Here is a 27077-nt window from a genome sequence, read left to right as displayed (position 1 = left end):
CCTTGCTATCTTTGATATGGACCACCTTGTCCTATCTACTTGGACCGCCTTGGCTCCTGAAACCCCCTTTTGGCGTTGTTTGTATTGCGGACACAGTGTCTGCTTTCGTGCAAGACATGGCACCCCCTCCCCTTTTCAGCACTGGATTAGAATCCCTCGATATTCATGGTACATTATTATCCCAGTACTCCTCTGTTCCAATTCAACCCTTTTAAAAGGGAAAAACCTCGTAGATGGACAGAGTCTATGTTCAAAGGGAAAACTCATTTTGTTCCACCTCCCTTGAAAAGACGAGGTAATTATATCAAAGTGAAACACAACAGAGAAAATCAGCTCCCTCTCAACAAAATATAGGTCCTCCTTATTTCCTCGAGACCCAATATAACTTAGCCACCATTTCCCCAAGGACACTACAACTCCCATGATCTGCATCCCCTCTATGCTGACAGAAATACTGAGACGATGAGGAAGATAAGGACTGAGGCTAGAAAGACCATCTCTAGCACTTTGCAATGGCCCTGTCCCATTAATGAGGCCAGGCAGGGTCAGGCACTCAGTCTTAATCACACACACCTGCTATACATTAACCATCACACTGACGATAAAAGGATGTCCGGTCAAAGGGTCAAATACATTGTTTCGAAATTCAATAGTTTCGAAACAAAAGGACCAAAAAAAAAATCGAATGCCTTTTAATAAATGTCTTTTTAATTTTTGGCTTTCGTATAGGAAAAAAAACTGGTTTTTACCCTAAAAACGGGGGTTTGGCAGGGCACCCCCCAAAAAAAACATGCATTCGATTTTTTTTTTCCGGTCCTTTTGGCTCTAAACTATTGCATTTGAAACAATTGCATTCAACCCTTTCACCATAAACGGATAAAAGGTGTAGCGCACAGACACACTTTCAGCCAGGTGATGTACAAACAGGGCAGGTCAGCCAGGGCTGTGGGGAACCCGGCTACAGATAACGGAAGGCCAAGGAGATGTTTGACTGCAAGAGAGAGCAAGAGGAAGCCAGGCGAGAGATCAATGTTTCTAAAGAAGCCGAAGAGCTGAAGAGAATATTCTTTTGATGTGCTTGAAAGTTGCCAGCTTCCCTCACCTGACAACAGGATTGTTGGAGAGGAACAGAAGGGCCGATGGACGAGGCCTGACCTTGAAAGGACAAGAAGGAAAAGACGCTAAAGCCGAACACAGCCGGTGAGTTCTTGAATGTAGCGAGAGCCCCGTTTGTGAAAGGCGTGTGTCACAACAGTAACAAACAAGGTTACTCATTTGAAGTAAAAGCAAGAAGAGAAAGAGGCGATTGTTCTGAAGCAACATAAGTTAGCAGAGTGGTCCTGCAAAACATAGCTTAATGCGGAAAGTCTCTGAATTGAAAAGTATCTGGAGTATTTATGAACTTTAAAGTGAACGCAATGAAACTAAATCAAAGTGGGAGGTTGCAAGAAAGTGAACTGTGATCCTGAAAAGCTTAAGTATTTCTGAACTTTAATGTGCTTGTGAGAAAAGCAAAGACAGGCGGAAGGTTGCCAGAAATGTCACAACCTTATCCCCACCAAGGGTTCACGGGGCCCTAAGGACCTTATTCGGGTCCCCTCGGATGCCTTGGAGCCAGTCCTGGTGTTGTTGGCATAGGAGACGCTTGCTGGGACGGGTTTCTATGGACAGAGGACAAGCATGGCCGCCCCCATGCGGAATACGGGGGAACTGCATTCTGCGGTCTAGCCTTCAGGGTGGGGTGGGGCCCGCCCCAAAGACACCTGGGATACCGCCTTGCTATTTAAACCACGCCCGACTAAGGGCACGCGCTTCGCATTATTCTGCCTTGCAGCATGACGCTCATCAGATCCTGCCCTGCCATCCTTACCTGCTCTGCAGCATCCATCGGCTTCAAACTCATCCAAGGCAAGAACCATCACCATCCTTAACTGCTCAGCAGCATCCATCTGCTTTGAAGTCATCCAAGACAAGAATCATCGCCATCCTTACCAGCTCCACTGGTCGCTCGGAAGGCCAACATCTTCAAGACATCTTTCATCCCGTCGGATTCCCGGGGAAAATTCTTCTCCTGGTTGTCGCGACCTACAGAACAAAACAAAACCCCCAGGTTAGCCTCTTGCTAAGACGCTCCCAGCGCTGCTTGGCGTTCTTCTCACCTATTCGAACCGGGCTTCGGCTTCTCGCCACCTGCAACAAGAAGCGAGAAAGACATTATTGCAAATTCAACTAAAGACTTTGCTTGCATCTAAAAGACATTGCTTTCGCCTGAAAGACTTACCTGAAAGAAGGAGTTGCAGCCGGTCTGAACTCCGGTCCTCGCCAGTGAAGAAACTCGGCGGAACGGTGCCACCTTTTGACGCGCCCCTGCCCAGCGCGGCAGGACGGAGAGCGCACCTTTAGAGAAAACAAGGTGCGAGACATTCTCTGGGGAACTGCAAGGGGAACTTGGGAGGTGGGTTGCAAGGAAAGAACCGAAGCTTATCTCCCCCTCCTATCTTCTAGAGTTGCTCCTCGATTATCCAGATTCCAGGACAGGCAAAGGGTTCCCAAGAACATCCCAGCTATTCGAGAGGCGCCCCCGTGGACTAACAAGGTGAGCGTTACAGAAAGGGAAACTACAATACCCGAAAGGCATTTCACGAGACAGGCTCGAGCCCGGCAGAGGGAAGCCTACAGTGGAATTGGGTTGGTCAAAGTGGTCATGCAGATGTCTAGCAAAAACCTCTGCAGTTTTAAAAGTCTTCGACTGATGTGTTGAACTGAACAGACTTGAGCCTGACTGAGGGAAGTCTGATGATGTGTTTTGTGTAAAAGCGTGGGGAAGAGAACCCCAAGAGAAAGGACAGGCCTGAGCCCGGCAGAGGGAAGCCTGTAATTGAACTGTGGTATTTAAGACTGGTTCGATCCCTGCAGAGGGAAGCCTATAATTGAGCTGTCTACCTGATTTGTGTAAAAACTTGGGGATGGGAACCCCAAGAAAGAGGAGGCTCGAGTCTGACAGAGGGAAGCCTTCATTGTAAAATGTGAAACTTGAGAAAGACTTACAGACTGTGATATTTTAAAAAAAGGACACACTCGAGCCCGACTGAGGGAAGTCTGATTGTGAAAGGAGGAGGAGACCTGGACTTGGGTGAGAGAAACCATAGGGATCTAATTGAACTGTAAGCTGTTGAAAGACCTGACACACGCTCCTAAGACATACCTGCAAGCCAATGGGTGGCACCTTGAAAGAACTGTGTCGCTCACCTATCCTTACCACAAATCCAGAGACCCTGTGCTTTGAATGTGGGGAATGGAGATGTAGCCAGTTCATAGAAGCGATTCTGACATATATTTTTGAAACACTATTTTCCTTTGCAAACATCCCTTTTCACATGTGTATATTGAGAGCGAGGGCAAGGTTAGATTTCTTTAGTATAGGCCCCTTTTTGTTTTGCTAAGACTGACTAGGACTGTTTTCTCTTAGTTGATGGTCGAGATTACTCCCGTCTTAGCTATAGGGCCCGCCAGGAAGACTCCAACCCCTTTCTGAAGGTATAAATAAAGGTTTTTGCAATGTACATCACTTGTGTCTGTCTAACTGTTGATACCGTGCCTTTCTCACACCACCCTTCCAACACTGTTTCTCCCATTAGGATGTGTTATCTCCTTGTTTTCTTTTTGTTTTTTTAAAATTATACTTTAATGTGTTTAAGTCAAAGACTTTACACATGAAACAAAAAAAAAATATATTACAAAATATGCAATACAAAAGAAATTTGTAAATTGTATACATCATAAAACATACTTCATCAAATTAGTCCATAGATGGCCCTAACAGCTCCATTCTGGGTGGTCTGTAAACGACACAGGTTTGCATGTGATGTACCAATAAGCAAGCTGTTACAGTAATCCAACCGAGAGTTGACTAATGCAGTGGCCATCAGGGGTCTGTTTTTTATGGTGAGGTCTGATTTGGTGGAGTAACGTATTCACATAACTGCATGAGGATCAAATTTGTGAGACTTGTTTCATCGACAATTCGGAGATGAGGGTGACACCCAGAGTTTTCACAGATTTTCTGACAGGGATCAGGTTACTGGAGATGGAAAAGTGGGAATACAGAGTGTAGAGTTTCTTTAGGCGAGGGCCAGAGGCAATAATGAGAAGCTCTGTCTTCTCATTATTTAATGCAAGAGAATTCAGTGTCATCCAGGATAGATTTCCATGTAGACCCTTTTCAAGGCAGTGGCATCTACTGAGTGTGTCCCAGTTGATTCGAATAGTATCTGGGTATCATCTGCATAGTTGGCATATTTGACACCCAGTCCATCGAGGAGGTTGAGTAGTGGCCTAATATAGGTATTAAATAAGGTTGGACATAGGCAGGATCCCTGTGGTACTCCACATGTGAAGGAGATAGGGGATGGCTAAGCATTGTCGACCGCCAGATGCTTTGGTGCCCAGAAAAGACATGATCCTTTGGTAATCCTTCTCTGAACAGTTGATGATGTTTTTCAACCTTTCTTGGAGTAGGTTGTGATCAATGAGATCAAATGCTGCGAAGAGATTCAACAGCAATAGTCATGCTGGGTGGCCCTGTTCTATGATACTTGTGATGTTGGATTTAAGATCTACTAGTGCCGTCTCTGTTCCATGATGGGCTCTGAAACCAGATTGGTGGGTGCTTAAGATTTGATTCTCTTCAATTCACCTCTGCAGCTGCAGATATACCACTCTGTCAATGATTTTTCAGAAGTAGGGAACATTGGTTGTTGGCTGATAGTTCTTGGCTAATGCTGGATCAAGAGTGTTTTTTCTTTAATAGGGGGGTTATCCAGGCATCTTTCAGAGAAGAAGGCATAGTGCCATCCCTGAAGGACATATTGATCATCTTGGTTATCCATGGAATGAGAACATCCAAAGAATCTTTCAAGATGTCGGTGGGTTAAGAGTCCCCTAGGCATGAAGTGGACTTAACGTTTGTGGCTATGTCAAGAACCTCTGTTTCTGGGCAGCTGTGAAATTCCAATGTTGGGATTAATGGATAAGTGTTATCCGGAGTGGTGATGTTAGCAATATTCAGACTTTTGTTAGATGTTAAGCCGGCCTGTTGATTAGCAATGGTCAGTTGGTGGCCGGAGGTTTTGGTCAAAAATTCATTTTGTATGGTCTGACACCAAGCAGAGTCGTTGGTGATCGGTGGAAATGTGGAAGTATGGCTCTCGAATTCTTTAAGAATTTTATTTTGTTAATTGGAACTAGATTTGGCATTTTCGATGCACACCTTGTATATTTTTGTTTTTGCTTCTATGATGGTATTTCTGAAGGCATGTACACATCTGCCTAGAGTGAGAGGGCCATGGTTCTTAGGCCACTCTCGTTCTAGTGTTCTTCTCATTTTTCTTGTTTTTAAGAAACTGGATTCTTTTGTGGTTTCTGGTTTTATTTTCTTTGTTCTTTTCGCGGCTAGAGGGTCGATGGTTGCTTTAATGGCCAGGGAAAGATGAGACACAAGGTCAGAGGTTTTCTCAAATGTTTTTACAGTATTCAGCTTAGAGGATAATAGGGTGGAGAGGTGAGCTGATGAGAAATTTTTAAGATTTCTACATTTTATCTCCATCCTTATGTTACTGTCTAGTCTAGGTGGAGCGGTGGATAATAGTATGTTCATATTGACCAAAACATGGCCAGACCATGGACAAGGGTGGGTGTCTGTGGCTGTGCTATTGTTTGGAATGTTAGGTTCACTATCCTGAGGTAGCAGACGAGGTCTTTCTGAGGACAGTGAGTCAATCCCAGTCTCTGTCTGACCTCTGGGGATAAAACAGAAGGTTGTGCAGATATGGGGAAACACCCGAATGGCGGGAGAAAAAACCCAGAAGAGTGACTGGATCTTTTCATGCTGCTCAGAAGGTGTAGACTGATGAGAAGACGCTGTTTCCTTAGATTCAGTGCAGGAGTGTTAGAGTCCGTGGCAAGTAGCAAAGGCACAGTTTGCACAGACTGTAGGCAATGGATGGCGAGGAGCGCTGAGGATGGAGGGGGCAACCATGACAGAGACCCGTTGCAGTGCACTTGTGGTGGACTGCAACGAGGGCATGGAATTGTGCTGTAGATCAGAAAGTCGAGGAGCGACAATAGGGAGAACAAAGAAGTAAGAGAAAGTCCCTCAGGTACAGGCTTGTGAAAAGACATTGAGAAGAGGTTGTGTTGGAAGGACATATAACCAGGACCCCAGGAGAGGGAGGTGGTTAAAGGCTTAGAAAGGTCCCGGGCAAGACCTTTGAGTGGCCTCCTGTCTGTGTACGGCTTTGGATAATGCTTTCGGGCTAGCTCTAGCGTGACACTAACTACAGAATCAAACGCTAGGCTCCAGCAGGATTTGAGCCCTTTCAGAAGAAGGAATCCCTGCCATCATCTAGGAATCCCTGCCATCACCTAGGATTCCCTGCCATCACCTAGGAATCCCTGCCATCACCTAGGAATCCCTGCCATCACAAGAACATCGCCAAGGAGGGTAGGAACACCAGAGTCTTTACTTACAGACTGAATAGGAAAGATCGTAAGAAACATGCTTTCCTAGGAATTCTTTATGCTTTAATTGTGGCACTGGGCACCTATCCCGGCATGTACATTGGTTTGTTAAAGCCACCGGGAAAGACCAGAACCAAGCCCTAACAAGAACTGCAGGAACTTTTACTTTAGACCTTTGGAAATCTTCATGAGAGACGCTGGCACATACTTAAATGCATGGCCATCCTGACCATGATTGGGTTACTGTATTCACATTCTTAGCCCTGATGGCATTGTTTTGATTTGTCCTCATCAAAATCCCAATAAAGAGGTGTTGAACCTGTGACAGGTAGTTTTCCAAATAAAGCTAGCTTTGGCTGTGATCGCCAACTCATAATGACGGCCTGTGGGGTGTCGTACCTGTGTGGTCATCCACCACATGGCCTAGATAGACAGCCTGCTTCTAGGCTTCAGCTGTGTGTATAATCTCCTCATACCTTACAGGCATGTCCAGTTTACTCCACCACCAGAATGCATGCTTGGTCTACCTTTGCTGTTTGCACAAGGACCAGACTGCCCCCCTGTGCACTAGCCTCATTCTGACCAGAATTGTGATGAGGTATTCGCTTGAGAAGCATTTCCCTTCAAATGACTTGTTTTCATAGTTATTTTCCGTACTAAAAAAGCTTGATGGAGGCAGTGTCTCTCTAACGTCCGGACTACCAGAGGTAAAGGAGAGCGGCCTATCTGTGTATCTAGTGGTAAGCTTTAGTAAGCACCCCACATACTCACTATTTGACGTCTTCCCGGAAGGCGCTGAAAACCTTGGCATGCAGCTATCGACTTGTGCTTGTTCTGTGAGAGCTGTTCGCCCCTTGGGGTGGTTAAAGTTGCAGAGTGTCTGTATTGTGACAAAATCGCAAGTTGTAGTAGCGAGAGGAAAGGGTTTCCAATATCTCCCCCAATACGCAGACACAATGAAATGACACATTACACTTGTTCTGCGAGAGAAAAATAATTTATTTTTAAAGCTTTTAAAGTTTTCTTCTTCGATGAGAGGTCTCGGGACAGGAGTATGGTCCTTTGGTCATAATCAGTATGTTTCTCACAGCCACCAGGATCAATATAGCTCCATGGGTGGATGCATGCCATTGTCCAACAAACACACTCCGGTCCTTGGAATGCTGAGGGTGGAGAGGAAAGGGGGAGCAGAATAGAACTAATGAAAAAAAGAATGCATTCACAGCCCAGGGGGCCCATGCATTAAAGAGCACATACATACCATGGCGCCAAGCCCTATATTTCCAGAAGATCCACATAACGGGCATGTGGAGGAGGGCGAGGGGGGGGGGGGAATGAAGACTCTTCAACATGCCAGAAACAGCCCCGGGAGAAAGGTGAGTTGGCTCTCAATATGAGAGGTAGCCATCTTACAGGAATGATCCCAAAACGTGAACCACCACGAGCATCCAGAAGTATCATCTTTCTATCGCGGGTCTTGCATTTCACACAGCGTACACTGACACCCTTCCATCTGCTTCGCACAAGAGACATTTGGCCTTCAAAATGCAGCATTTACAATAAAAACATTAGGGACACGTTGAAGAAAGTCTGCAGCAATATATGCATGGATTAATTGGGTCATGATGTCTATCAGAACAGCTTATATAACAGACATTTTACCCCCATCCAGTTTATAACTACGAAGAGCTTTCGAGCTACAGTATCGCATGTTTAACGTGTGCTTTTAATCATCTGCTAATCGGTGTTTTGTGGGATAGGTTAGCATGCCCCAAATAAAGAGTGTGAGGCTTGGACTTTATTTACTGGGACACAAAAACGCACTTGGCTCTCGTGATGGCCCCACTTGGAGACTAGCTGCGCCCCTGCAGATTCCTGTATGGCACCTGCTGGGGTTCACGGAAACTCCCCTCTCCTGGCATCCTCCCCATTCAGCACACCAAGGCGCCAGGAGTAGAGTAACCGGCCACCCAAAGACCAACAACATAGGAGGCAGGTTCTCAGGGTGGTCAAGATTTCAGCTGGGGAAACAGAGCGTCTGATGGGGGAAACTGGATCAATTGAAGGATGGGGGGGATCTGTGAAAGGGGGGGTTCTGCAGGAGGGGCGGGGTTAAGGTTAATGGGGCTAAGTGCAGACTACAGCATGCAGATATAGTTCATCTGGGCCATTCATTTTGGGAAATATCACACTCCATGGTGGGCGGGGAGGTGTCATTTGCAAGCTTTGTCTGTGGTAGCCCAATGCAGTCAATAGCCGGACGGGCACAGCTGTGTCATTGGCTGATCTGTGCCATTGGCTGAGGTGTGCCATTGGCTGAGGTGTGCCATTGGCTGAGGTCTGTCATTGGCTGAGCCTTGCCATTGCCTGAGGTGTGTCACTGACAGAGGGTTGGGATTGTAGAAGGATGGTGTCAGTGGTGGAGCTCTCGCAGAGACGTTGTTTGGGGGTCGCCTGTGTCTTCCTTGCTACCCCTCAAAAATCTTTTCTTTAAACAATTCTTATTTACTTTTATTTGTTTAAATGTTTGTTTAATGAAAGCTCCTGGGCTGTGGCCAGCTCCATGTGGCTCTTTGTTTCTGGAGTGGCTGGCTTTCTTGTTCAGGCCTCTTAAAACAAACAGGGGGTTCCAAATGATGTAACACTTTGAGCAGTGACCCTAGATAAGAAAAATAGGAATAGCAAATAATTTGTCTTTCTGGAAGTCTATACAAGAATTTCTGGACTCATTAAAGGTTTATTTCAGGCACACTTCAGGGGGTGAGCCACCGATTTAGCCCGTTCTTAAACACCTCAAATTCACAATGCAAACAAAAACTTCCACAAAGCATTTACTGTAGAGTAAGCCTGCATTTCCGACTATGGGCCTAATTCACCGAACGTTTTCCAATAGGGTTTTGCCATTATAAAACACTTCTGTGAATTAGGCCCTATTTATTTTGATTTTCACAAGTTGCAGTTATAGCATGTTTTTTCCTGCCGTTGTCTCTGTTACGCTCATCACAAGACATTCCATCTCGGTGTCCTTGGTCACTTGACCAAATCCTTATGCCTAAAAGCTTGTGTAACAGTGTAGAAATGTTTGACCATAGCACATAAAGTGCCCCTTGATTTAATTGCAACACAATTAATGCTTTGTTGTAATGTGTCTATCTTTCCTATCTCCATGGCATGCTGTTCAGGATTTTTGTTTGCATGTAAGAGGTACCGAGTGCCCAGAGTACGGGATGCTGTGTGAGTGCGCTGCTTTGCCTGCGCTACTCTCAATTCTTTAACACATAGTTATGATCCCTCCCAATGGTATGTATTTTGCCAACCTTTGAAGCCTGAAAAGTAGATCCATACAAGCTTGACATGTGGCCAATTTTGCACCAGACCTGCAGATGAAGTGCCCTGCTCTTAAATTTCAGTTATGGTTTAATGGTATCCACTACAGAGTGTTATTTGCTTTATGACTTTGAGAATATTCAGACATGTAATTGCTCATTTTACTATAGCTGGTAAAATAGCTCAGTGGGTTGACCGCTCGCAGCTCCAATGTGTGTGTATGATCTGTCAGTTGCAGAATCCCGGCAAGGCCAACTCAGCCTTTCATCCTTCTGAGGTTGATAAATGAGTACCAACACAGGTTGGGTGATATTGTATGTATATTTGTTCTATATAAAGCGCTTAAGTGTCAGTGCTATATAATAACACATCATTATCATTTGGCCTTTGACGTCTGCTTGCATTCACAGCCATTTGGTGATATGGGCCTATACACACTGATATTAACGATACACATGGTGATAATGTTTGTATGAAATGTATATCACATTATAGTGATATCGTAACCGTATTTTTCGTAGTGTACTTAGGAACAATGCTATGTGATGCGACTTCCTGTTTTGTCAAGGGTCGAAAGCTCGTGTTCCATCGCTTCCTGTGATGTCACTTCGGGATGGGGTCAAATGACATCACTTCCTGTGATGCCATTAGATGTCAAGGGCCATGTGATGTCACGTCCACTACCCCTGGCCTTTTGGTGAAATGACGTCCCTGAGCTCTCGTCAACTAGGGGTGTGCTTGGTGTAAAGTTGTATCAATGACAGAGGCAGGAAGGGCTGTATCAGTGGTGTACGGACTGGCTGCAGGAGGACAGTAACAGAACTGGGTCTGTCGCAGGGCTATTGTGGTGGCAAGCCCATGACAGAAGTAGGACTATCTTGGTGGCAGAGCGGTCTTATTAGCCGGGCTGGCAGCAGAATGTCAATGGCAGTGCTGCATTGGTTGTAGTGTTGGGTCAGGCAGGGACAGGGCTATCTTAGTGGAAGAGCTATGTTAGTGTCATGGCTGGCGGCATTGAGAAAAAGGCTATGCTATCTTAGTGGGAAGGTTCATGCTTCCAATCGGTTGTGCTGCAATTAAGTTCATTATAAAACTTCAAAAATAAAATAAATAACGAGTTGTCCTATTGGCTAGTGGTGAGGGTCTATTAGCGACAGGGCTGCCTTTTGTGTATGGGTGATGGGTCAGGCACACTTTCCTGTGCGCAGACAAGAAGATAGCAGCGGAGCAGGCACCAGGATGTGGGTGAAGATGGGCTCATAGTGCCCAGGTGGGGACCGTGGGTTCTGGTGCATCATCTCCAGCACCAGGTTGCGCACATCCCGGGACACGTCTCCTCGAATCTCCAGCAAGGCCGAGATGTGATCATCGCTGCAACGGAAATGGCACACGTGAGAACATTCATGCATGGCGGGATGCGACAGACGAAGGGGGGTGCAAACGAGGGGCGAAGAGCGATGAGGTGTGTGGTGGTACAGAAGAAAAAAGCTTTATAGGGCAAATAGGGGATACACAGCGAGCACGTGCCTCTAATGGGCTTCCATGGCCGGGTCAGAGGCAGTCACATGTCAGACAACCCGGAAGTGACAGACTCTGCACATGGATTTATGAAGCAATATGATGGTCCCAGGTTTACCGCTGATGTTTTCATCCCCAAATTGTTTCAATATTACATTTTCACATTTTTTAATTTTAGAGCAGTAGTTCAATCTGTGGGGACACCTCCAGCAGCCCCTATTAAGCCTCAACCCCACATCTACCCCTAAAAACGCTATTCCCCTTCGCCAAACTTACTATCTGTTGCTATGTTTACATTTTATGTTTTAGATGAATTTCTTGGCAATGCAAATGCTGCATGGAGAAATGTGTCAGGTGAATATTCTGCAATGACAGCGCACCTAAAGAAGGGAAGAGTGATTGACGAAACGTGCTGGCATGTAGGCATGATGTAAACAATTGTTTAAAAGTACAACATTCTGCAATCAATACATGGAATTGAATTAAACCTGTTTGAAGATTGAATTAATCACAAATGCTTCAGCGATTGAGTATGGTTTGCACATAGCTTCATAAATCCACGTGGGATCTTGGAAAGTGTTTTTGAGAATTTGTGCAGTTTGAATCCCAGAACCCCAATATCTAGCGTGTAGCCAGAGGGTTATAATTATTAATCATTGTGACTGATTCTGCCCAAGGCTGCAAAAGTCTTAGAGTCACTGGCCTATCAAGCACTCAGCCAAGTACCTGATTGGCCAAAGCCAGTATGTCTAGGCCAATGGAAGGGTGAGGTAAAAGGAAAAGAGCGGAATAGAAAGTATGTGAAAGAGGGCAGAGGCGAGCGAGAGTGTGTCAGGAGGAAGGTCAGAGTACAAAAATAAAAGGGTGAAAGAGAAAGCAATACATGTGCAAAAGCGACCTTGATGGACAAAGTCAATGGTAAAAACACTGAGGAATAACCTGATATCTGGGTACTTGGCAGTGAACCCTGACACCTCCAGGCTCAGCAGGCTGGGGTCTTGCAGGCGGATCAACTCCTGGATGCCCAGAATGACGCTGTTGCATTGTTCTGTTTTCAGAAGACCCTGATGACGTGAGGGAGTGAGAAATATAAGTGCTCCCAAAAATGATAATCTATCTGAACACTTTCAGGAAACAACAAGCTTCCCTGGCTACTCACCCCAGTAGTGGCCTGACCTCCTTTCTGTCACTGACTGTACAATCCTGATCTTTCTTCCCAACAGTTGACCAGAAATGTATATTTTTCTCTAGCACTGACCAGGATCCTGACCTCTTCTTTTCAGACTGCGCATCATCCCTGCCCCCTGATCTCATGCCTCTCGCTCCATGCTACTGATCATCAGCTATGGCCTCTCCACCTGAGCCCGATTAGGCATCTGGGACTCTCTTCCTGGCACAGACCATTCCTGGAAATGCTCTGCTACTGACGGTCCTTGACCTCTCTCGCTGGCACAGACCATTGATGAACTCTCTCACTGAAAATGTCCACTTTCCACCACTCTCCCATTTCATGGACCATCACTAAACACTCCTCTTGCATTGACCTCTCCCCGACCTTTCTCCCTAGCACTGAACGACGAGCTTAGCCTGAACTCTTTCCTTGGCACTGACCACTGACCCCGCTCTCTCTTCTAGCATGAGCCCCTACCTCCAGCCTCACTTTTTGTACTAATCATGACCTCTGCTCTCCCTTCTCGCACTCTGGCGTCTCTACTAACCAGATTTTTATCATTCATATAATACCGGCCCCTGCTCACCACTCTAAGGAAGAGTTCCTCCAGCTGCTGTGCCTCCTGAGACATGTGATCAGCCACCTGCCCCCTCTCTTCCTGGTTCTTGCACTGCAGTCTCTTCTGCATGAACCCACGTATGTACTCGATGACCACCATGCGCTCACTTTCTGAAAGCAGGAACTGGAAAAAGCATTTTCAAGTTACAGGAGCACCAATTAAACAAAATAACCCAAGAAAGAGCCCTAAGCCCACTGCAATGACAAGGATCTTCTCCTACAGCTCTTTGGCCTTCCTCACATCTAATATAGGGCATTGATTCAATACTGACTCACAGGTCCTGCAGGTGGTTCACAGAGAGCAATAAATACCCAATGGGCAGTGGTTCCTTCAAGTCGTCCATAGAGGACACAGCTTGCTCCATAAAAGGCCTTCATTCCTGTATACTATCGCTAAAGGGCCATAAGGACTGATAAAGCTCACAGTTTCTGGTAGATATTTGAAAGAGGTCATTATGTCTTTTCACGTGACTTAAGGTTCTCATCTGTAGTGTTCAGGTGTAACACACATGTTTGTGTCAGTTGCAGATTGAACCCCTCCCTGTCGCCCAGTGGAGGCTCTCACCTTGAAGGCTGGGTCCCTGGTCTGAGAGAAGTGCTTGCAGTAGCGCTCCGTCACGCTGCACACCCTGTCGATGATCTGGAACCCTGAGAGCCAGTGGCGTGAGGGGAGCTGCAGGAAGAGAGGCTAGAACCAAGCAGATGCAAGTTACAAGGTGAGAAAGGGAACCACTCACTGCAGCAAATGTCTGGGGTGCCAGGGGGAACATCATCAAACAACCTTTTCATTTTCATTGCATATAACAAAATGTAAGTGACACAGAAACATGGCCAGACTTGCTCAAGTGTCCCTGCTATTAGCCCTGTCCCTTATCACTGTCACTGCCCGCCCTGCTTCAAGACCACGTGTGCCATTTCTAGTCCTAAAACACTATCAACTGGCACATCCACCCCAACAAATACCCCCTTCCCAGTGTCCCTCCTCTTGTTCAATGGCATCATCTCAACCAACCGATTCAGCCAAATGCAGCCAGAGATTTGCAGAAAACCCATTCCAGAGGCAGCCCTCATCCATGTGTCCTGCATCATCACATCTACTAATTACAGCAGCACCTCCTCAACTCTCACCTTGCTCGCCTCCTTAGCTTCCTTCAATGCAGCGGATCACATTGTCCTGTTGGCCACGCTGTCTGACCTGATTATCCATGGCTCTGCCCTCTCTTAGGTCTCCTCCAATATGTCTGGTTGATCCTACTTCTTATCACGTGGAACCTAGACTTCCATCGCACCCCAACCACCATCTGAATCCCTCAACGCTCAATAATTGTCCTACCCCCGTCTGATTATAGGCCAGTGCCCCTAGAACCATACTGCTTATTTTCTCTTCTCTTACCACATCGCTACCAACAACACTCCACTTGTTCTTCCACTCCTCCCTGTCAATTCTACAAATCTGAATGATTGACTGCCATTTAGCAATCCAGCATTGGTTGACCCTTCCCTGACTGATAACCTGTCAAAATCAAAACCACTTGCCTTCCCTGCTCCAAATCACATAATACATCATTTCATTTGCCCCAGGCACCATCACACCCACTCATTCTGCCCTCGGCCTAATATTTCTTGTTGAGAGGACAATAAACGTTTCCTCTTTCATCAATAGATGAATATTTCAGTTTATATAAAGTTACTTTATGCAGTACAATGAATTTTCAGAACCACATCTGTGGGAGGAACAGGGATGAATGGGGTCATTGACTTTTAGGTCTAGCCAAACTCTATGAAGGTACGCTGGACTGAGCAGCAAGGTAAAAGCGCTATATAAACTTAATAAACATAAACTTCAAGAGATATGGGAGTAGTGTAATAGTGCAGTTAACCACACTCGGAGCACCCAAGTAAGTCAAGCAACACAGAGTGCAAAAATACTATTTAAAATACGTTTAATCTCGAAGCAGGTAAAGTAAAAAGTAAGTGGCACACATATATATATATATGTATACATATATGATACATTACTCACCTTAATCGTATTTCTGATGCTTGTATCTGCATAGATTCACATGCTATGCATAGTCTGACAACTAGTGGAAGCTGCAGAGTATTACAGTTGTTTTTGAAACTCGAAAAGGGACGTCAACAGGGTGTGCCAGTAATACTATCCCTAGTGTGACGTCTACTGTAAAGCATTACTTTCCCAGTAATCATCTTTCTGTGGTTTGTATCTGCTTAGAATTACATGCCTTGCATAGGCCGTCATCTAGTGGTTAGTGCAGAGTAACAAATCTTGTTTTTCTTTTTTGAATTCGGAAAGGGGGCATTGATGAGGCATTGACAGGGGCATTCCTGTCGTATTATCCCTACTCTACATGGACATGTACCAATGATCCCTCACATGTCAATGTCCTCAGATTGTTTGTTTTTCTGGTTTGAGGTTAGTGCATGAGGTTTTAAGGTTTTAAACATGATTTTTACTGTACATTCTCACTGTGCCTTTGTTCCTAAGAGGGGAAGATGGGTGGGCGCATGTGATTCTAAGCAGATACAAACAAAGGAATTTTTTTTTATTTGAGTTCTGGTTTTACAAAAACCTTTCACAAGCAAACAATACAAATTACACACAGCTGCAATAAAAGAATTACATACAACGTGGACTCAGTAATACAAATAAATTCTATGGTTATCAAAATCCCATTAAGCAAACAAGCTAAAATGGCAATATTATTGCTTAACATTAGACATCATTATCTAAAATCATGTTTACTAAGTTTGGATTACAGCCAATTTCAATGTTGTGAAGTTACCAGAAGACATTCTATGCCAAAACCAATCAGATGATGTTAAGTAACCACAGAATTAATAAAGGGATTTAGCAATAATAAATAGCATTGTAGGGTACCCGGACACCCTCCTAACAGGTGCCTCCAGGATTCTACTACTATTCTACTACAATTCTTCACCCTAATCTGATATTCACAGTTTATCCACTCAACAAAATATTAAGTTGAAATCTTCGAAATATTTCTCTAAGCTACAGGCATGGACATTTTAGTAGGTAACCAGGTAGTAGTGCCAATTTGTTTATCTCCTCATATAATAGCTTGTAAAGCTTATAGTTGACCAGTGTAACGTGAGTGTTTATCTAGTCAAGTTCACAGAACGTTGGTTTAACCTGTGTAAGACGATCAATAACATACAGAGAATCAAAATTTACATCTGCTAGCAAGGCATTGCATGTGGCAGTAAGTGCTTTAAGCCAGGTTGCCAGACCTACAACAAGTGTGTAGATCGACAAAAAGTGTGTTTTGGGAGAAAAGAAAATCTTAGAGTACAGTGAAAGCAGATTCCACTAAATTTGGGATTTTAAAGAATTTAAGCCTAGTTCAAAGTGTACAGCCAAGACGGGGATGCAATTCATTAATCGTAGGACGGTCCTCCACAACAGGCCCTCAAGTTTCAATACGTATGTCCAATTTGACATATGCCAGTCATATGACATAGTTCCAGTCCATATCGGTTAAACTAGGGATTGCTTTGCTGTAATAGAATTTTTACTTACGATCTCAAGGAAAAACAATCTCTTGTGAACTTGTTTCATTTGCGCTGTACAAAGGAGTGTTTTTTTACAGAAGAAGGCATGTAACCACTGGGGAACGTTCCTATCATAGATTTGAAACCCCAGATACGTATGTTGTTTAACTTGATAGATTTTCTGCTCCTCAATGCATCAAGTATATGGAGGTGACTTCTTCGAGCTTGAGAGGTGGATGATATTTGTTTTCTGAATATTTAGCTCAAGCTCGTTCTTGATTAAGTACGTTTGTAATGAGACCAAGGCTCGTTGGAGACCACTGGGTGTGTAATCAAACATAATAATGCAGCACAGAAAGACGATTACTGGGTAAGTAAGTAATGTTTATCTTCTGAGACATGCTTTGCATAGACTAGCAAGCAGTACCTGGTGGTGGGAGAGCTGAAGGGTATGAACACCTTAACACCTAATAGCGCGGCCTTCCCTATGGCCTCTTGGCACTTGTAGTTTCCTTTAACTCTAATTTTCAACATAGTCTCTTTGTTCAGGAGAGGGGTACCAGCCAGAGACCTTTCGACTGAGAGCCTAGATAATACTGGACCACTCTGACTCTGGTACCCAGTTTGTTCACAAACAACCTTTGTCTACTTTATCTTCTTACGGCTGCCACTGCTACCTTGAGCCTAACACAAGCTGGTCTACTATCAGGTGCTCCGACACACCGGCTGTGTTGAACTCGCTCTGTTCTTTTTTCTGCTGGAGTCAAGGATGGTACCTCAATGGCCACCACGTCTCCTCCCTGGCTATCCGTGCGGGAGGGTGCCATGTACCGCTGACATCTGTCACACCTCCTGCCAGCTGCGATTCCCGGTCTTACGCATCTTTCTCGCCAGAGGCTTTGCTGATCTGGGTTGAAAAGGGTAAGGGCAACTCCTTCCTTGACGTCCTTTCAGGTCTCAATGCCTTTCTCCTCCATTTAAACTGCCGTCCTTGAATGGCTGCTTCCTCGTGCGTTCGGCCTTGCTCGGATTGTGCTTGTGTGCTCCACCTTTTATCCCAATGAGCAAAGGGTGGTGAGGTGTGTGTAGTTGTCCGTAATTGCCTGACTCTGCCTCTGTTGGGACATGTCAGGCAAACTGTTTCAGCATTGGTCCGTTGTCGATCATGCTGTGGGAAAGTGTTTGTTTTAGAAAATGGGTGGGGGGGGGGATGGAGTTTCTGAGTATCCTACCAGGCAAGATGGGGAAAAGGTGTCATAAGGAAGGGGATACCACGTCTCACCCTTCGGCATTCCACTCCCTGAGCACTCCTCATCCAGGTGATCCTCCCTCACTAGTCCACGCCCATGAACTGGATCCAATGGCGATGCCCGTGTCCTGGCTACCTGGATGACAGATCCCTGAGGACTAGTAAGTGAGACACCTTCAGGTTTCTCACAGTACATTCCATAATAAACCTCATAGGACAAGTGAACCCTCTGGAGTCAAACCAGAGGGTGGTTACCAGAACCCCCCTTCCAAAGAACCTTTGGCAAATGTGTGGTTTGTGGGTCTGGTGACCATGTGATAGGAAATTCCAGATCCCATCTGTCCCCTTAGCCTTCACCCAAGAGAAAGAGAAGCTCCAATGACCGGTGCAAACTTTCAAGCCAGAGTCTCTTTAGTGTCCCTGGGTCTGTGGGAACAACAGAATATAGATGTCTATGACAGCATCCCTTATAACACCAAAGAATATAATAAGGACAGTGTACTTTTAAATGGCCAGAATACTCCTGCAATCAGAGATACTGGGGCTAGAATTACAGTGGTAGATGAATGTTTTTTCAAACCTGAGGATGTAGGTAAGGCACCCAGAAGGCCCACTAAGCTTGTTGGAGGCAGTGGTTTAATGGGGGCCCCATGCCATGGTACTGAGATGGGGCCCTGTAGCCGCCCCCAACAACATTGCTGCTCCGTGCTCCTCTCTATTAGGGTCCCGGCCAGGTGCCTCTCTATGGCTGCTGTGTCTACCGCTGCCAAGGCAAACGCACCATAAAGGTGGAGGGAGGGTTGAAGGTGGGCGGCAGACACCGAAGCAGCAGGTTGAGGAGCAGGCAGGGCTGCCACCTGCCTTGCACATTGCTGCATGCGTGTGCAGCATAGGCAAAAAGGTAAGCCCTGCCCCCCGCCCTGCCCGAACCCAGCAGCACCCTGACATCTAACCTGAATGACGGAAGAGCCAGTCAATGCTGCCTGCTGCCCGTGCCCCTTTGTTGCAGGACAGGCACACCACGACGGACGGACTTATGGAAACAAAATACAGCCTGTCACATTGGTGAGTCTCTGTGCCAGTGGTCACAAACACTCCCCAAAAACTGCCAGAAGACGAGAGACTCATTTGCAGCATATCAGGTCTTCCATCTCCAGTCCCAATATAACAATCAGCAAGCAGAGTTTGAAATGCCTAATGTCGGAAATGACCTGAAGAACTAGTATGTCTGGCCATGTTAGGTCTCCCACTGCATGCTTGTGAAAAGAGTTTTACCACCAGCCACGCAATCACAGATTTCCAAAATGTATGTCATTCATTCGACAAGAGCAATGGAGCTTGCAAAATGTATGGTGTGCGTTTTGGAGTTCCAAAGTTTCATCCCTGCAATGACCCGTCTCCCAGTACCAGAACTTCTTTGTTTTGCCAATATGGAGTACCAGTACACAGTACACTAGGCGTCCAGTAACAAGCAACAGCCATGCCATGAAACTGTGCTGCTGTTACAATGCAACACAACTGTTAGCGGTCACCGTATGCCGCCCGCCCCGTGAGCCCCCACACTCCGGGACACAGACACGCGGACATGGTGTTGCTGGTGCGGGCTCCCCGGTGGCTGTGAGGCCGCTGGGAACGCCTCGTTTATTTATACAGGCATGCGACAGAGTGAGACGTCACACCGTCGCGTGAGTGCCCTTAAACAGCCAGCGCCACACTCCTCTTTTTCCATAACAACAAACAACTGAAAAGGAAGACCTAAATATCAAACATCACAGCACACAATGTCAAAATGTCCCCCGAAGCCCCTTTAATGATACCCACCCTGGGTCCCCAGGTGGCATCATACTCCACAGGCTCCAGGATCTTGGCAACATGACAACCATCACTTAGTCCATGACAGTCTGTAAAACGGGCAGGTTTCCCTCGCCCTGTCCTCAGGGGGTACCTCCTGCCTGTCTCTCTGGTCGGTGTTCCTTCGCCATGCACGTCGTGGGTCCGCCTCCTTGGTCTGGCACCTCCTCCAGGTCCATGGCCGCCATAGTCTCTGCCTTGGGCTCACCCAGTCTCTTAAAGAAACTGGCATTCCTGGTGACAGATGCCGTTCCATCGGACGTGGTCACCATTGACCCCTTGACCGCCACCACGTCCAACGGAGCCGGCTCATAGGTGAGGGAGAGCTTGCCCAGAGGGTGACAGTTTCTCACCAGAACTTCATCCACCGGGGCGAGTCTTGGTGGTCTTAAACCCCTCTGGGCTTTCTCCATCTCTGTCCGTGCCCTTCTTTCCTCTTCCACCCGCTCATTGTTGATGACCGCAGGTTCTCGCTCCCCCACCTCCGGTATTATGTCCCTCGGGCAACGCTGGAACAATGCCTCCGCTGGCGCCACCCCGTGGATGAGTGCGGGTGGCCCTGTACCCCCGTAGGAACACATATAGTGCCCTTTGTAAGCACTTGCCTTTGCCTTGTGCAATCCGGAACACTTTGTTCAGCGTGCGCATCATCCGCTCCGCGTCTCCGTTCTCTCAGGCCACAGCGGAGTGACTTTCCTATGGTGGATGCCATACCCTTTCATGAGTCCAGCAAAACTCTCGCCCTGGAATGGGGCACGGTTATCGGAGCATAGTACCTTGGGCAGTCCATGGGTGGTGAAGATTTTCTCCAACGCTACCATCACTCTTTCAAATGCCACCGACTCCATGAATTCTACCTCCGGATATCGGGACCACTCATTGACAACCACCAGGAAGTGGGTGCCCCTGGTCATAGACCCAAAGTCTGCGTGGACCACTTCCCACGGCCTTGTGCCTCTGGGCATGGTTTCGATGGTTGGCTCACGCAGCACCGGTGAGGCTGCCTGGCACCACACACAGGATGCCACAAATTCCTCCACTCTCCTTTCTATATCAGGGAACCACACTTTCTGCCGGAGGCAGGCCTTCATCTTGGGCACACCTTGGTGTGCAAGGGCGATGATTTGTTGCACCTTGGCTTGTGGGATCACTGTTCTGTCCCCTCTTAGCAGCAGTCCAAAAATGCCAGTTCCTCTCGGACCCGCCAGAGTTGTTCCAGGGCCACTTTTGTGTTCTCCGGGCCAGGGACTCCATCACCGTCCTCCAGGCTCCGTGTTCCATGGCCACCTTCAGGTTCCCGAAAAACTCATCTGCCAGCGAGGCCTGTTCCAGTTCTTCTACCAGCACCAAATTTGGCGTGGCCGCCTCAACCACCAGCCGTATATGCTCATCGACCTCCTCTGCGCACGTGGATGGCTGATCACCCCCTCTCGGGTGCCTGGAGAGATAGTCTGCAGCGTTGTTTCTGACCGGGCGGTAGACCAGCGACACAGCCTATTCCAGGAGCGCCAGCATCCATCGGTCTATCCTCACAGGAGGTTTGGAAGATGAGCCCGCTAGGATGGGAATTAGGGAAGGGCTTATGGTCCGTGACCACCGTCACCGGCCTCCCTAGGACATACAGTCGGAAATGTCTGCAGCCCCTCAGCACAGCCAGCGCCTCCTGCTCAATTTGCGAATAACACTGCTCAGTCTCCGAAAGTGCTTTGCTGGTATACGCTATCGGGCAGACTTCTTGGTCAGCCTCCACTTGAGTGAGGACCGCTCCAAGGCCAAAGGGGCTGGCATCCATGATGATCTCCGTCTGTAATGCTCGATCAAAAAATGCCATAGTGTCCTCTGCAGTGAGGGCGCCCTTGATGTCATCGAAGGCAGCTTGTTCCAGTGGCCCCCACTGCCAGGTGACGTCCTTCCTTGTTAGTGTCCCCAGTGGCTCAGAACGGGATGCCAGGTTCCGAATGAACCGGCCACAGTACGTGACCATGCCCAAGAAGCTCCTCACCTCAGCCACGTTCTCTGGCAGCCTGGCCTCCTGAGTGTCTCTCACCTTGCGCGGATGAGGGGACACTTCATCCGCCTTGAAGACAAAGCCGAAAAATTCTATGGTGGTCTTAAGAAATTCGCACTTGTCCCTGTGCAGTGTGAGTCCCAAAGAGCGCAGGCGTTGAAATGTTGTTGCCAGATGGGCCAGATGTTCCGCCTTCGACCTCGCAAACACCAGGATATCATCGCTGATATTAAGCACCCCTTCCAGGTCTGCAAGGGCCCCTCTGATGATATTTTGAAACACCTCCGCCGCTGACAACACCCCAAAGCTGAGCCTTTTGTATCTATACAGCCCCCAGTGAGTAGTGAAAGTTGTGATATATTGTGACTTGGGGTGGAGCACCACCTGATGGTACCCGGCCCTGAGGTCCAGTTTGGAAAATAACCTAGCACCCTGTAGCTCTGTTATAATGTCATCAATTGTGGAGGTTAGGTGTCTTTCCTGCTTTATCGCCTTATTGGGCCGGCGTATGTCCACACAAATTCTCACCGAATCAGGCTGTTTGGGTTTCCGGGCAATCACAATCGGGGAGACCCATGGGGTGGGGCCCTCCACCTTCTCGATAATGTCCAGCTTGATAAGGGTATCTAGTCCCTGATCCACCAGGTCTCTGAGGTGGAATGGCACTCACCAATGTTTGAGTGCCTCTAGCTGGATAGATTCGTCAATGGGTAGCACCATCTGTCCTATGCCCTCAAACAGAGGTGAGTGTTTGCTCAACAGCACCTGGATGTCATCCACGTACACCGAGTACGCAAAAGTCACGATGCCTAGAGCCTCTACCTCATCACAGCACAGTAAGGTGTTGTTACTCACTGGTTGAACCATACTTCACATCTGCAATGAATGCACCGTCCAGCGGGATTGGTTGTCCCCCCCCCCCGAACGTGAAGATGCACACCTTCGGTGTGGATAGGCAAGGTGGGGATTGCATGGTGTCATAATGTTCCCTGGCCATTACGTTGACAGATGCGCCAGTGTCCACAAGCATCGGTACAGAGTCCCCATTCACCTGTCGCTTGGATTTGGACCGCAGGACACCCACACTGGAAACGAAGAATACGATTTCTTCTTCTTCTACCCCTTCGTCACCTTCCGGACCATTTCCATCGTCCCCTTGGTCCACCTGAGCCACATTTGACGATTGCAGTTGGTGGAAGAAACCCGCCTGGACCGGCCCTCTTGGAACGATAGTCGGTGTCACGGCCTTGCACATGCGGCTGTAGTGATCAGCACCTCCACAGCGGCCACAGGTCCTTCCAATGGCCGGGCACTCTGTAGGATGTGGGAGGTCATACTTCAGAGTTGACTGATGACTGCCCTCTTATCCCTTGGTTGCCTGCTGGGCGTCTAAACCCTCGGCCTCTGCCGATGGCGTAGATGTCCTCCACCTTGCTGGGGCGCACTCCTGCCACCATTCGGGTCGCCCGCAGCTCAGAGACCTCATAGCACCTCCCCAATTCCAGGATGCGGGGTAGGGTGATGCCCGGCTCCCTCAGGATCTGGCGGCGCAACTTGCCAGACACACACCCCTGGGTGAGTTGGTTCCTTATCATCGTATCAGGGACATTCCAGGCACAGGGGACCGCCAGTCTGCGCAGTCTCCCGTAAAATACGTCCAGTGTATCATCGTACTTTTGGCGGGCTCCGCCCATGAGGAATCGTTCGTAATCGGCATTTGCCAAGGGTAGAAAATGATTGTGGAGAGCGTCCTTGGCTGCCGAATATGAACCATTTGCCAGTTGGAGGGACAGGAATACCTCATGTACCGCAGGGCCAGCACAGTACAAGAGCGTGGCCAATTTACTTTCATCACTAGTCTCCATGGTGGCTGTAAAGTACATTTCTAACCTGTCCATCCACATTTTCCACCTTGGCCCCAGATTTGATGGTGCGCCTGAGATATCAAACTCAGGCATTGGCTGCAGGGCGCCAGTTGGTTTTAGCAGTGGTCTTGGTGGTAATGCTGGCAGTGGCTGTTGGCCCACTACTGGAGGGGATTGCTGTTGGTCAGCAGCTGCAGCTTGGCCGGCGTCCATGATGGTGAGCGCACAGGCACCCCTGATGTACAGATGGGCCTATGCAGGCCTTAGGTGATTGACAGGCACCAGATGTGGCCAGTAGCTTCCAGGATCAGGATCCCCCACAGTCACAATGTCCCTCAGTATGGCAGGGCAGATGCCAGGCAGTTCAGAGGTCTCAAAAATTGAGCAGGGTGGGCCCAGGGTGTGCACACAACAGCAGGCCTTCCCTGGCTCCACACCCAACACTCGATAAAAAACAGTGAAAATGCGAAAAATTCACTTCAAGAAACCCATTCAGTGCATCCTGTGGCTGTCCGCCACAAGAGTAGCCAAAAATTATGCCTGAATGGCTCACTGTCGCTTCAAACGAAGCCGCGACCTCCCAGGGCCTATTGTCACAGATGGGCGCCGACCGCATGGATCTTTCCCCTCTCCGTGGCATGTTTCATGAAGTGCGCTTCACATCCAACCATTTGCGCACCGATTAAAGTCACCGCCTTTTCCGGTTACTATTTCCAACTCGTCGCCACCGTTAGCGGTCACCGTATGCCGCCTGGCCCGTGAGCCCTCACACCCCTGGACACAGACACGCGGACACAGTGCTGCTGGTGCGGGATCCCCGGTGGTTCTGAGGCCGCCAGGAATGCCCCGTTTATATATACAGGCACGCGACGGAGTGAGACGTCACACCGGTGCGTGCGCACCCTTAAAGGGCCAGCGCCACAACAACGCTCCCACAGCCATCACCGTGGGAAGCATGCCGGCCACACTTCCCCTCTGCCCCCTGCCCCAAGGTCCCAGTATTTGACTTCTCACCCAATTAACAAAATAAAAGGCAAGCTCAGCATCCACCTGCTATGCCTTGCACGCGTGCTCCCCTGGCCTGCTGCCCTGCACATGTGTGTCCTGGACCTCTAATAAGACGCTCTCCACCTGCAGCATTTAACTTCCTGGTAGGGTATGAATGGAGCCAGGCAAGTAACTAGCCCTACATGTACTTCTGTCTTGCAGAGAACACTTTCATCACATTTACTGATGAAAAATCTTCAATGGAAATGGACAGGATGAGTATGTTTGCTGCCCACGTGTCATCCTCCATCTTACAGAAGGGCCTGCAGCATGATATGTTAAGTGCCCACGTTCAGGCTTGAATTAAAAATCTATCCTACAGCAATAGAGAGAGAGAAGGAAAGTGAGAGAAATGGAACAAGACAGGGTAAGGGAGGAACAAAAAGAACGAAAGAGAGTGTGAACATTAGGAGAACAAGGGAGCGAAAGAATGTGAGACACGGAGCACACAGAAGGACACACCAGAGACACCTAGAGAGGGACACAAATAGTGAGACAACGAGAAGGGCATAGATACTCAGTGTGCTGCAGATGCAGAGGGGTACTCAAGAGCAGTGCGGGAAATAGAGCCACAGACAGAAAGGGACAGGCATTTTGGTGCTGCCAGTCTAGTCATTTCTTACTGTGGCATGACTATTATTAACTGGGCATCTCCGATAAAGCAGTCCTGCTAAGTCTAATTACCTGGCTAGACTGGCATTTGGGTGCTGCCAATCTAGGTATGTCTTTATGTGGCATGGCATGCTTTGCTGTAACATGTTTATTACGTGTCTAGACTTACAACATTGTGCAGCCAGTTAGACATGTTTTCATTGCGACATGGCATTTTTAATAGCAAAGCATTAAAACAATTAAAGCATTAATGTTCCTGTGCACTGTTGGTGACATGCATGTATTGGACTTTTGGATTGGTTACCCTTGCGAAGGCATCATGAAGTAGACATAGACAACAGGTTAAGGTTTGGTTCACAAACGTTTTATTAACTTAAAAGGCAGGATGGTGTAAGGCCTAACTTGCCCTATGCTAAGGTGGGATTTCCTTACCTAAAGAAAACGTAGTATAGTCTGTGTCAGGAGGTCCAAATGAAATGTCTGTCTGTGTCGAAAACCTATACTTGCCCTCACCACTAACTTTATACAATCTTTAGGGATGTCAGCAACAAAATGAGCAGTGTTCAAAATAAAGTTCAGAGCTTCTTCCAGATCTTGGCTTGTAATCAGCTTCCCCTTCACCAAGTTCAAAACAGTTCACAAGGCCCTGTGCTTCCATTCCCCAAGAATTTAAATCTTCCAGCTTTTCAACAAAAGAAAACAAATCAGTTCTTTGGGACACTTACCGGCTCTTGGAATATTGGCCCTTTTCATTAGTTCACATAGGCAGTTTTGTTTCTTGACTTCAAAATCACACAAGCTTCTTTATAGGGCCCTCGGTCTGGACGCAGTTGTCAGACCACACGGTCCCCCCATTACAGGCCATACAACCAATACCCCTTCATGACTGCTTTCCATCAACAACGTGCCACTGCTCCCATTTGAAAGTGATGCTTGCTTTATTTGCCTGTGTCACACTCTCCTGACAATGTACAGTGGCCTGGTTGGCCACCATGCACTTTCTTATATTTGTCTAGCTTTTGCCAATGCAGGTTGATATGATGAGTCATTTACAACGCGCCTGTACATAAGTGTTTCTAGGTACGACAAGACAAGAGAGGGAGGACAGAGGGAAGACAAGACAAGAGATCTTTCTAGGCCTTGTGGCATTCAGATCCTGCAAGTGTGGGGCAACGGAAGGGGGAGTGCAATCATGCAGTAAAGCTCTGAGTAAGTGCGCGGCCAGTGCCGGGAGAGGGAACAGGGAGTGCAATCAGGGCAGCATTGCTCTGAGTAAGTGCAGCCAGGGCAGCGCGGCTCTGGGTAAGTGCAAGGAGGCAGGGGACCTTTGGGATTACAGTTACAGTCCCCTAAAAGCGTGGTAGTGTTGGAAGCAGTGCAGGGGAGACTGATCATGGAGGGGCCTGGTACCCAGTGAGACTCTGATGGTGGACAAGCAACCAGTCCTCGCAGCAGACAGGTATGTCAGCAAGGGAGGGAGAGAGAGAAAACAGAGGAGGAAAAGAAGGTCTTGAGCTGCTTCCGGAACTTCCGGTGATCAGGTTCAATTTTTAGAGTGGCAGGGAGGCCGTTCCAGAGGGAGACTCCTGTAGTGGGGAGAGATCTACCCCCCACTCTCCGCCTGGAGAAGCGTCTGACCCTGAGCAGTTGGAGGTAGTTGAGGGAAGGGCTCGAGAAGGAAAGTATTTTGGAAGAGAGAGAGTTGGATGTAGTGCGGGCCTCGGCCCCAGAAAGCCTTGCGGACGATGCAGAGGGTCTTGA

General features: G+C 47.6%; 1 protein-coding gene and 1 long non-coding RNA gene across 4 annotated transcripts in view; one reads left to right on the top strand and one right to left on the bottom strand.

Moving 5' to 3' along the window:
- Window positions 1–27077, top strand: part of LOC138582587 (uncharacterized) — a 190377-nt gene that overhangs the window by 109177 nt on the left and 54123 nt on the right. The window contains exon 2 of the long non-coding RNA XR_011305050.1: window positions 13682–13869. This is a non-coding gene — a long non-coding RNA (uncharacterized lncRNA). The remainder of the gene's footprint in view (window positions 1–13681; window positions 13870–27077) is intronic.
- The window catches only part of EXOC3L1 (exocyst complex component 3 like 1), a 270326-nt gene continuing 251106 nt past the window's right edge, over window positions 7858–27077 (bottom strand). For all 3 annotated transcript variants that reach the window (XM_069653979.1, XM_069653995.1, XM_069653987.1), the window contains exons 10-13: window positions 13719–13841; window positions 13122–13277; window positions 12304–12428; window positions 7858–11217 (exon numbers count right to left, since the gene is read on the bottom strand). In XM_069653979.1, coding sequence (XP_069510080.1) covers window positions 11031–11217; window positions 12304–12428; window positions 13122–13277; window positions 13719–13841 — 591 coding nt within the window. In that variant the 3' untranslated portion in view covers window positions 7858–11030. The remainder of the gene's footprint in view (window positions 11218–12303; window positions 12429–13121; window positions 13278–13718; window positions 13842–27077) is intronic.

This window comes from Ambystoma mexicanum, chromosome 1p, assembly GCF_040938575.1.
Source record: "Ambystoma mexicanum isolate Mex_15411 chromosome 1p, UKY_AmexF1_1, whole genome shotgun sequence".
Classification (NCBI taxonomy): Eukaryota; Metazoa; Chordata; class Amphibia; order Caudata; family Ambystomatidae; genus Ambystoma; species Ambystoma mexicanum.
This window is presented reverse-complemented; position numbering and strand designations above follow the sequence as displayed.